At 36.0% G+C, this 11,735-nt stretch overlaps 1 protein-coding gene across 2 annotated transcripts in view; it reads right to left on the bottom strand.

Moving 5' to 3' along the window:
• The window catches only part of cacna2d4a (calcium channel, voltage-dependent, alpha 2/delta subunit 4a), a 40,292-nt gene that overhangs the window by 24,082 nt on the left and 4,475 nt on the right, over positions 1 to 11,735 (bottom strand). Inside the window, exons 8-27 of one of the 2 annotated variants that reach the window (XM_026232212.1) lie at positions 11,107 to 11,257; positions 10,911 to 10,985; positions 10,737 to 10,826; positions 10,546 to 10,659; positions 10,379 to 10,457; positions 8,059 to 8,192; positions 7,838 to 7,855; positions 7,076 to 7,153; positions 4,092 to 4,172; positions 3,868 to 3,942; positions 3,648 to 3,734; positions 3,476 to 3,547; positions 3,289 to 3,350; positions 3,142 to 3,209; positions 2,994 to 3,039; positions 2,816 to 2,913; positions 2,122 to 2,215; positions 1,922 to 2,014; positions 1,321 to 1,451; positions 1,150 to 1,221 (exon numbers count right to left, since the gene is read on the bottom strand). In XM_026232212.1, coding sequence (XP_026087997.1) covers positions 1,150 to 1,221; positions 1,321 to 1,451; positions 1,922 to 2,014; positions 2,122 to 2,215; positions 2,816 to 2,913; positions 2,994 to 3,039; positions 3,142 to 3,209; positions 3,289 to 3,350; positions 3,476 to 3,547; positions 3,648 to 3,734; positions 3,868 to 3,942; positions 4,092 to 4,172; positions 7,076 to 7,153; positions 7,838 to 7,855; positions 8,059 to 8,192; positions 10,379 to 10,457; positions 10,546 to 10,659; positions 10,737 to 10,826; positions 10,911 to 10,985; positions 11,107 to 11,257 — 1,718 coding nt within the window. The remainder of the gene's footprint in view (positions 1 to 1,149; positions 1,222 to 1,320; positions 1,452 to 1,921; positions 2,015 to 2,121; positions 2,216 to 2,815; positions 2,914 to 2,993; positions 3,040 to 3,141; positions 3,210 to 3,288; positions 3,351 to 3,475; positions 3,548 to 3,647; positions 3,735 to 3,867; positions 3,943 to 4,091; positions 4,173 to 7,075; positions 7,154 to 7,837; positions 7,856 to 8,058; positions 8,193 to 10,378; positions 10,458 to 10,545; positions 10,660 to 10,736; positions 10,827 to 10,910; positions 10,986 to 11,106; positions 11,258 to 11,735) is intronic. The other variant, XM_026232220.1, reaches the window with a different exon arrangement.

Below are 11,735 nucleotides of genomic sequence, written 5' to 3'. Positions count from 1 at the left end.
CTGTTGAAGTGTAATTTTCAGCAAGCATTCACACAACAGTTTGCTCAAAGTAAAGTGATAAAATTTGCTGATGCTTTAGTTTTTACACAAAATGGAGAAAGATCAGGATTCAAAATCTGAAATGGATGGATAAACCAATGGGTCAAGCGTAGGCTGATTAGCATATAGTCTATTTAGCCCCGGCTGGTAGAAAATAAAAAACCATTATGGAGGTAAAATGGATTTTTCCATTGACTGGCATTTTCCATTGGCTCCTTTTTTTAAACACTTTAAAGCATGAAATAGAGTCCAACTGCAGTGACTTCCTGATCTTTTCCTTAGTGTATTAATACAAGTAATCAGTTTTGAGTGTCTTTATAGCCCCTTTCACACAGTAATACCAGTAACTTGCCTTAAAATTACCGGAAAATAAAAAGAATGCACTGTTCATAGACAACGACGTTCTGTGTCGAAGTTTACCAGTAAAGCACCATTCACACATCGGTTCCAAATTACCAGTAAATTCTGTGACATCATTAACCAGAAATGACCCAAACGGCTGTGCTTCCCAGTTTTTAAACATTTAATGGTATTTGCGCGGTCAGTGTATTTGTTGTTTTCATTTTGTGTCAAATGTTCACATTCATGCAGCGCTTTTGCTCCTGAGACATCGATTAAACGACTTTAAACCGAACTACTCAGCACAGAGTAAAAGTGTCATCTGCACCAGAATATCTGTGTTTACACACAGCATCAATCCGGCAATTTACTGGTAATGTTACAACTTCTCATACCGTTAAATTGGCAGAATGAATTTACTGGTATTTTTGAAAATGTCTGTTCACACATGACCTCTTAATGGTTATTTAATGGTAAATTACCAGTAAAGACTGTATGTGTGAAAGATGCTTTTGGGTACAGAAGAAAAAGCACAAGCAATGGTCATGTTGGGGAAATGAGTTGTTCATGAGGAGGTGAATTCCAGAGATGGTTGCACATCCATACATGGGCACATGTGCAAACACACTTAAAATGGACAAAGATAATAGTATCTCAGTTTTTTTATCAGCACAGACTATTTTATATATATATATATATATATATATATATATATATATATATATATATATATATATATATATATAAAAGAATAACCATGGAAAATCGTACCTCCAGCAACTGCTGTCTTTTTGTTCACAGAGACTGTAACAGACGTGACAGCAATCACAAATCTGCCATCCACTGCAGGGAAAGAAAAAAAACAACAATACGGAATAGGATATTCTAAATAGGGTGTAAAATTCATACTCTGTATGATGTGGATTTCAGGGTGGAAGCTACCTTGTGTGCTGTCCTCTATTGGGATATAGTACAAAAATCGTCCAGATGGATTCTCTGCTGCACGACGATACCAAACAGGGAAATGGTCCAGAGTAAAAATATTCTCCTTATCCGATGGAGATAAGAATTTTCTGAGGAAAAATAGAGATTCAGAGATTCATATCAGAGTGTATGTATGATAATATCTATATATCTATATCTATATCTATATCTATATCTATATATATATATATATATATATATATATATATATATATATACACACAGTATATTGTATATACTGTGTATGTATGTATGTATATATATATATGTATATTGTATGTATTAAAATATATATATATATATATATATATATATATATATATATATATATATATAGTATTTAGATAGTATTTAGAATACAATGTTCTGTTTTACTGCTTGACTGCTTGTCCATCTTTATATTTCTAGTGTTGAGTGTATTTTAGAGTGCATACTAATGAAAGTTATATGAAGTGCTGTGGGAGTGGGTGGCCTTAAGAAAACCTATGACAATGCAGATGCTGTCTATGCGGTTGAGTCGTGATGCAGACAGCAGGGGCTCTTGATTAAAGGTACTCACTTTGCCACACGTTTCTCTGCGCCAACATATCTGATCATTCTCATGAGGCCAGAGCGTGTGCCCAGGAACGCCGTCTCCACACCCCCATCAATGCTGCACAGGACGGAGGCGAGCAGAAGAATGAGAAAGGTCACGGCCGAGCATGTATTTGACTAATGAAACTTGTCTGTGACGCTGTGTGCGTGGGTGGGAGGTTTTACCCGGAGGCATTGAGCAGCAGTGCGGTCCAGTAGGCTTCCATAGGAGCTGTGACCACTGCGTCAAACAGAGTGTGCTGCAGAAGTCTTTCATCACCTGAAGAACAGACAGAGCAGAACTCAACTGCGGATATCTTCAATCCTCATTCAGATCAAAATGTGTTTCATTACAATGATGTATACAGAGAATAAAAGGTACAAAGATTTGAGAGGAATTACATGCGCAGCTAATTGTTTAACTCTGTTCCAAAACAGAGTATTTATATTGTTTTTGTTGCTTACACGGTTCATGCATAAATTAAATTTCTATCATCATTTACTCACCCATAAGCTGTTACAAACCTGTATGAATTTCTTATGTTGAGCACAAAAAAATAAAGGAACATTTGCTGGGAGCCACTGACTGGTATAAAAAAAACAGTGTGGTCTGCTGTCAACTGTTTGGATACCAAATATCTTCTTTTGTGTTCAACAGAAGAAAGAAAATCCATGTTTGGAGCTTGAGGGTGAATAAATGATGACAGAATCGTAATTTAGAATTTTCATTCATTTTATCACCTTTTCTGATGAAATTGCTTGTGTTTTTGCTTATTTGTAATCGAACAAGAATATAAATAAATGTAATTATACAAGTAAAAACTGAAATGCCAGGTAAAAACTTCTAGTCTGGTGTCCAAAAGACAGAGACAGAACTCACATTCCAGGTCTGGTTCTTTCCCTGTTAGGTACTGAACCACAGCCTGAAACTGTGTCAGTTTGCGGTGATGTGGATCGATGTCCGTCTCACAGTATGTCCTGAAATATCAAAAACCATCAGATTAGGGTATATTATGGCATTTCAGAGGTTAGAAACAGCTTAATTTTATAACATCTACCATTCATTAGCAATAGTGACATCAGAAGCAGTCAGGTCATGTAGGCCTGTAGACAGAAAAGAACAACAACAACAATACAGCTGAGAGGAAATGACGAAAAGCAGGCACATGATCTGTATTTTGCAGGTACTAATCAGAAAACCTTTACCTTCTTCAACTGAAACATTTCCGATGAAAACGTTCTTCCCGTGACCTTTGGTAAGTACAATTCCAAGACTGATAACAAAGATACACAATATAAGTTCAGGAGTCTAACACTTGGCACAGATTTAAATGTGTTTTTATCACTGTTCACCTGAATGGCGTTTCATTAATGGTAGTGTAAAAATAGTCATTTTTCAGGAAAACGACTCTCTTCTGAGAAGGGAACACATCGGCATGTAAGTATGACAGTCACAGCTAGGTTATTACCAGAGAAAAAAAGAATGAATTCAATTAAGGTTAACATATAAGAAGCGAATGAATGGCCAAAATCAACTCACTCCTTTGTCTACTGTTGCTCTGACGTCCAGAGAGATTGTCCCACTTTCCCCTTTTACCATCGCTGTCCTCAACTAGAGGATCAAAACACACAAACACCTTGAAGCTATTGATCTAAAAATGGCATGACGAGAGTTTATTTATGTGTCTGTATGTGTGTGTTGTTCCACTTACTGCATCTTCTGTATCTTCCCACTCCACCTCTGACAGATCCACACTGTTGTAGTTCGGCTTCGGCTTCAGCTTCTTACCATCTTTATACTACAACAACGTATAAAAAAATATCAACTTTAATGTGATACAAACTAATCACAAGGTAATCAGCTCTTGCACATACGGGCAATATGTGTAGATTAAGTTTTAAGATCACTAGAGGGAATATTGTGGAGCTCACCAGAGGTCGAAGGTCAGGATGAGAGAGTATATAGCCATTATTAGTGTTTAAGAATGCATATCCATGAACGCCCAGCTAAAACGGCAAAGAACAGTCAAAACAAATCTAAACAATCTCATTTATGCAATATAATCTCTATGGATACAGCCTGCCTTATCAATGAAAAGATATTAGATGTGATTAGTGTTAGTGCAAATTGAGGACTGAGGACATTATGAAGGCACCTTGTATCGAGGAGCCAATCTCATGAGCTCTTTCAAAGGGACATCTGTACCAACCACTCCAAGCAGGATCCCATGAGACAACTACAGACAAGAAAGAGCAAATTCAGAATCATGAACAATGAAAATCTCTATTTAAAAAAAAATTCTCTATCTAAATCTCTTTGATTTAATTTGACCCCCACAATCTCAAAAACTTGAAATATATTTTTGAGTTTATTTGAAAAGAGACTATTCAACTGAACTATTGTAAACTCTTTGTAAATAGTTGAAACCGGAAATATTTAATTATTAATAACACTTTTTCAAGGACATATGTGACCCTAGATCATGAAACCTGTTATAGCACTGGTATAGCAATAGCCCACAATACATTGTATGGGTCAAAATGAATAATTCCAATTTATTATTTTTAAATCAATTAAAAATGTGAATAAATAATTATTAAAAATTATTATATTAAATCAATTTATTATTATTACTATTAGTATTACTATTATTATCATCATTAGGATATTAAGTAGGCTAAATATCGTTCTATTAAGATATTTTGTACATTTCCTACCGTAAATATATCAAACCTTAATTTTGGATTAGTAATGAATTGCTAAGGACTTCATTTGGACAATCTTAAAGGCGACTTCTTAATATTTTGAGATTCTAGATTTTCAAAAAGCTCTCGGTCAAATATTGTACCTACTATCATGACAAACCATACATCAATGGAAAACGTATTTATTCAGTTTTCAGATTATATATAAAACTTAGTTTGAACCGAATGGCTGGTTTTGAAATTGTGGTCCAAGGTCACTTATCAGCTATTGATTAGTTCTGGCTGGTTATTTATAAGCGCGTTCGCGAGCTCTTTTCGTTACTCACTAGTGGTGGAAATTATGATTCTTTCTAGTGATTCGTTCATTTTCAGTTCGTTCACCAAAATGATTCGTTCAGAATCGTTCACTGATTCGTTCAGTGACCATTTCTTCGTATTACACAAAATAAGCCAGCAGATAGCAAAAAGTGTATTGTGTTGTTATGTCTCAAGTCAACGAACGTATTCACTTGTTACAAAAACTGATCTGGCTTTATTAAAAGGTGTGTATAATCGCATTCAATATATAAAGTCTAATTAAGTTGTTCAAATGAACAAAGCACAAGGTTTTCTTGCCTAAATAGCATTTTAATTGTTTGGTCAGACAGTTTGTTTATTATATATTCACATTCATCAATCGTGGATTAAACGTGGAGTTGCTAAATATCAAAACAAGCGTATGTGCACAGTACAGTACCTATAACTGCGCTTTGCATTTTTGCGAGATTGACATGCTAAATGGCAGACTGACCCGGTTTACTCTCATTCATTTCGTTCACGAACGAGATAAGCTATGTACCAGTTCATTTCATTCACGAACGACATGTATCCGTTCATTCAGCTCGTTCACGAATGACATGTGTGCCAGTTTAGTCATTTCATTCACGAACGAGATTTTCTAAATCATTCAACTAATGCACGAACGACATGTGCTTTGCCGATTGAGAAACGTGATTGGTAAACTGTTTGCCAGAATATACCCTGACCATCAGGTCAGTCATTTCATTCACGAACGAGATGTATCATTCAACTCGTGCACGAACGACATGTATGCCAGTTCAGTCATTTCATTCACGAACGCTATGTATCAGCTCATTCAACTCATTCACGAACGACATGACCGACATGGGTACCAGTTCAGTAATTTCGTTCACGAACGATAAGATCTCTAGATCTAGTTCAGAGTCAGACTCATATGAAACTCGTTCATTGAAGGGCGTTTTCGTTCACTACATTCAACAAATCAAATACTCTGTCACATCTCATACTCGAAGGCTATTGGCTCGAGGTTGAGTAATTCTTTGACAGGATGAAACAGTTGTTACCCGGTTCACTGAGCTGCGCATGCGCTGCTTATAGCGCCGCGCTGCTGTGGAGGGAGGAACTTCACTGAACGAGAAATATGAGTCAGTGGATTACGTGAACGAGAACGATTCGTTCACCTAAAAGATTCGTTCAAAAAGAACGATTCGTTTACGAACGACACATTACTATTACTCACTCAGTCGCGAGAAAGTGAGGAAACGTCAACGTTAAAAAAAAACGTTAGTCTGTTACTTACAAGCATTTATATCAAACTTTTAGGTACAAAAGTCAGCTTATAATTTAATAATGTAGCGGTATATATTTCACAAACATAATAGACGTTTATGATTTTAAAACAAGGATGTAACGAGTGTAAACGTTAACTTACATTATCCAAGATCCCAATCACGAACTCCTAATGTAGTCCAACTGGAAGAACGTCATATTAACATGTAAAAACTTAAGTTATGAGCATTTTAATTCACCCCGCATCGCTAAAAAGAGTCGTTCAGTTCCCTTTCTTCTATTTACAGCGGTAACGTAAGTTAACGTTACGACAGGAAGTGACTGTTTCTCAGTGTTATGAGTGAATTTTTGAATCATTAGTAAGTAGTTTCATTAAAAATAACGAGTTTAAGTCGTTTTATCATGAAAACTATAATGTCCTTATTTAATTTTAATTATGTTTTTCATTTATACACATTACTAATTCTGCCGTCCTTGAGACTGAATTACACGATAAACATGTATGTATGTGTGTGTGTGTGTGTGTGTGTGTGTGTGTGTGTGTGTGTGTGTTTCGACATGAACCATGAGGGGAAAAAAATCATAAAAAATTGGAAATTATGTTTATCTGATAGTGTAACAATGCAAACATGATTTCTATAATAGGTATGTGTTGGGTTAGGGGATAAAAAAAACATCAAGTCAGTATAAAACATTAGAAGTCTACGGAAAAGTCCCCTTCACGGAAACAAAGATGTGTGTGTGTGTGTGTGTGTGTGTGTGTGTGAGGAGCCACAATTTGCTCTAATAGTAGCCAATTTTATTTTTTATTTTTGGCAACTAAGCAGACTTGACTTGAACTCACTGTTTCTTCTTTCTTGCTGAACACAGGCATGGCCACAGAAGTCATCAACAGCAAACTCTCAGCCTGTGTGTTAAAGAGCTGAAAGACGAGAGAGGGAGGAAGAGAGAGACAACAGACTGAATTAATGTTCAAATCCAGCCAGGCCTGTGAAGTGGACTGCAAGCTGAGCGAGACCATAGATCACTTCCATTAAGAGCAGGTGCTTCTCTGGTAGGTGGAATCAGTTTTTTATAGTTCTACTAAATTGCCAAATTCAGTAACTAAACCAACACTGAAACTCAGAAAATGGCTTCAGTGTTTCTTATTGGATTAATATACATTTTCTGAGTGTGTGGAGTAAAAACAGTGGAGCTAAACCCATCTGTAACCCATCATAGTCCCGATTTTCAAGTAGTATAGTTACTGTCTCTTGCCTTCGTAGGGCAGTGTAGTCATCTTCAAAATTTACACCCACAGAATTCTGAAGAAACATCTCCAGATTTCCACGGAACTCAAATCTTAGAATACACTGTCATTAGCCTAAAAAATTAAGAAATAAACTAATTTTAAAAAATGCATTCATAAAGGGTTTACTAAACAGCACGCTACATCTAGACCTGTAAATGGACATTCGATTAAATTAAAACCTTCACATGCATCAGAACTTCTAGTTATGACTAAATTGTATCTAACAAGGAACTTTTAGGAACTAAATTACGTGAACTACTGCATTTAGGCATACATTATCATTTTTGATCTACTGCGCAGAACGAAAGTGTTTACCTCCGCTGTATTGGGCAGCTGGAATGGGAGGACAGACATAATGAAGTAACAGACATAATGAGATCACTCTCAGGAAAGAAATCACAACATGAGAGGTTCACAATTAATGAAGGCAAAGATTATCAATGTGCTGTTTTGTGACAGTATGAAACATGACCTTTTGTGTTCTGTACTAACATGTTCAAAAGGAAAGATTGAACGAGAAAAGGTTAGCAGCTCACCACACTGTCCATGTAAGCCTCTGTCCAAATGATGTCATGCTCATGGTTGATGACCATTGGCCTGCTCAGCACATGAAGATATTCCATCACATTCTCCTGTACATCCGCCAGAGTAGAGATATGAGTGTAGTAACCTAATTACAAGCACACAAAAACAGCAGTAATGAGAAAATGGGATTGATTGATGTATCTGTTACCAGCAGAGGGCATAGCTGTCACAGAATTTAATTACGGTTCTGTCAGAACAGATTGTGGATTTAGTTATATTGTCATTTCCAGGTTTGAAGAAGGCAGGGAAATTAATAAAATCGAAAAAGTCATGGAAATTCTGTTGTCTATATAGTTTTGCGCATATCTGTCAAACCGCCTTTAATGTTATTATTGATAACTAAAACTACATTTTAAAAGAAAGGTCATTGAAATAAAATACAATATATATATTAAACTTTAATAAAAACATTCATAAAAATGTATTAATAAAATACAATAAAAATTTAAAAAAAAATACACTTTTAATATAGTGACTTATACCCTTAAGTCACTATATTAAGTATATATATATATATATATATATATATATATATATATTAGTGCTGTCAAAATTAGCGCGTTAACGCATTCGATTAATTTGAAATATTTAACGCGTTAAAAAAAAATAACGCAATTAACGCGGTTGCAGTTTTTTTTATATCCAGTTGTGGCCTATGTGTGTTCAACGTGCAAAGAAATATGGATAAGACCAAGGAAGGACTTTTAGACGGAAGGTTTCAGTATAAAACTCGGATTACTCTTCAGTCTGCCACACGAAACATTACTCTTCATTCAGTCTGCCACAAGAAACAGCAACATTAAAATCATGAACTCAAATGTCATTGTTTAAAAAAAAAAAAAAAAAACAATGACTGTAACAGTGCGTAAATCAGACCTTTCTGTAACGCTAACGTTAATAAGCTTAAACGAAAATAATTAAATAATTGTGTAGCGGAGTATTTTTTGTACACAGTGCCGCGAACTGTCAATCACTCCTATACGCGTGCATCACTGTCCTCCTCAGCTGCAGCAACTTGCGCTCTCTCTCTTCATCAAGCTTTAAAACAAAAAGGGGACAAAAAGATCATATTGTCTTTGTGCATAGGCTATAGATTAATTAGATAAATGAATATCTAAATTTGTGCCTTGCCGTCTACGGTATTTTTTTTAGAATTTAGAAAAAAGATGCTGCAGCCAATGAACAGCCAGCGGGGGCTGCAGGACGACTCAACCTCCGCAGACAGTTTTTAATGTTTATCAGACAATAAATACTAAAGATTTTGCTTTAGTATAACTCACAACGAGTTTCACACACCTTCTCCGGCCACGTTGAGTTGTTGACACTTAACAGTGGGAAAAGCGACACATGCGCTATTCACTTGTATAACTTAAGGGTGAATGGGTAATGTAGTTTCTGCTCTGGGTGGGATGAATTAGGAAGCTTGCATTGTGAAGGGCGCTGTGAAAATCGGCAGTGCAGGTAAAAGATTAAAACCTCTATTAAAACAGATGTCCAAATGAGCGAACCGGTACGCTACAAGCACGTTCTGGGCGCATGGAGAGGTGGCGGTAAGCTCAAGAGCTATATTTGGAAGTGATGGTACTGAGTACCGGTGCATACTGGCCCACTTAAAGCACTGGCAATGACTATACTTTGGAATTTTTTTGCAGTCCACTTAGAATTCAACATGGAAATCATTTTTGTTTTTTATTGGCATTGATTGTTTTGAAATTCAAATTGTACTTATATGCCTGTGTTTTTATTTCTGTAATAAATATGGCTTTCAAGCCAACAGTTAATTTGGAGGATATTGATGGTTTATTGCAGGTATGTTGTTTACATGAGAAAATCTGTGTTACAAGTTAAACAAAAATTCCAATAAACAATCATATTTTGAATTTAAATAGTTTCTTTGTCTTGAGTTTACATTAATTATTTACATTTTACATTTACATATCCAAAAAGTTTCAGTCTTTTAATTGCGATTAATCGCGATTAATCGCGATTAATTTTAAAAAATTGTGCGATTAATTAGTTAATTTTTTTTAATCGATTGACAGCACTAATATATATATATATATATATATATACTTATCCTGTAACAAACATGCCTAAAAATTTATGGAAAATGAAACTATGGTGCTCAGGAAAAGCTGTGTAGGAAACAGTGGAAATAAAGTCATGCATTATAAATACTGTACAAAGTGTTCACATTTTCTGTACAAATAATAGACCTCACTAGCTCAGGTCGTCTCCCACAATGCTCAGCTTAATTAAGGTAGATCTCACCTTTATTGTTGCAAGCAATCCATTTGACATTGTCAGCAAATGTTAACTCTCGTCCAATCAGATACGTGAACACGCGCACCTGTTTGAGAGCGTATCGTCTTATCATTGTGTTATATGCACACAGGTAAAGCGTGTATCCATAGCGTGTGTTTGTGCGCGTTCAGTACCTTGCGTTCCGGCCAGTTGAACTCTTCAAACACCTGCTGGAAATCTTCCATGGCTCCATCAGTGATCAACATGATCGCCTGGTTACATAAACTCCCCCTGCCTTCTGCTGCTGCCTACACACACAAACAAACTTTTAATACATCAGCATTGCAATACGGATATACATTCCTTCCCTCAAACATTAACACACCTCGTTGAGAATCTTGAAGGACTCTTTTATGGCTTTCTTCACCTTTCCTTCTCCTTTCACTTGCAACTGCGCCACCAAAAGTTTGAAGTGCTAGAAATAAATAGCATGCAGAATATGTCCAAACCTCATATGGCAGCTGAGTTCACTGCTCTGTGCAAGTGAAGAAAATGTTACCTCACGGTTATCCAGGTCGGCCTGTACTAGTGTGCCTTTAAAACAGGGCTCTACATACCGGACGTAATCACTGTACTAGAAAGACAGACAATATTAGGTGTTATTTAAGATAATAACCCTGATTTACATAGAGGGACTTGCCACTTGATCTGATCATGTCCGGTTAGGACACAGTGTAGAGGATTTCTGTTCTTACCGCAATGACGTTAACAAAGTCGTTTTCGCCAAGTGTGTCTAGAATGGTGTTGATGGTGTGTTTAGCAATGGTGAGCCTCAGTCCCTTCATACTACCGCTAATGTCCACAGCGATGATGATATCTTTGGGGGACGTGGCTGCCTGGATGTACCTGAGAAGGAGAGAACGATTAGGGAATTATTCTTTTTTTAGATGCTTACAAGATCAGATCAGTTTTGTTAACTCCAACTATTAAAAATGGTTTCATTTTAGTCAAATAAAGCTGAAGTAAAAGATAAATATTAGATGAAAAACCAAAGCTGGCTACAAAGAAGACTACATTTAAAAAGGAATGAAGCTAAATAGGGGTATTTAATTAAAATAACAAAATTACCAAAAACTAAAATTAAAATAAAAACGCAAAAAAATACAAATAAAAGCTTATTCAAAATATGAATGAATGCCCAAATAGTATATAGTGTAAATAATACTAGCTCACACGGTCACTGACAAACACTCGAGACCTTTCACAGTAATAATTCCTCAACCGGATAACAGCGTGTGAAATCTCATCTACGTAATGTTCTGAGAGGAAGGAAGTAATGAGATCACAATAAGAAGGTGACAGAGAGACTGAAACAGCAGTAGCC

The sequence above is a fragment of the Carassius auratus genome, chromosome 4 (assembly GCF_003368295.1).
Source record: "Carassius auratus strain Wakin chromosome 4, ASM336829v1, whole genome shotgun sequence".
Classification (NCBI taxonomy): Eukaryota; Metazoa; Chordata; class Actinopteri; order Cypriniformes; family Cyprinidae; genus Carassius; species Carassius auratus.
This window is presented reverse-complemented; position numbering and strand designations above follow the sequence as displayed.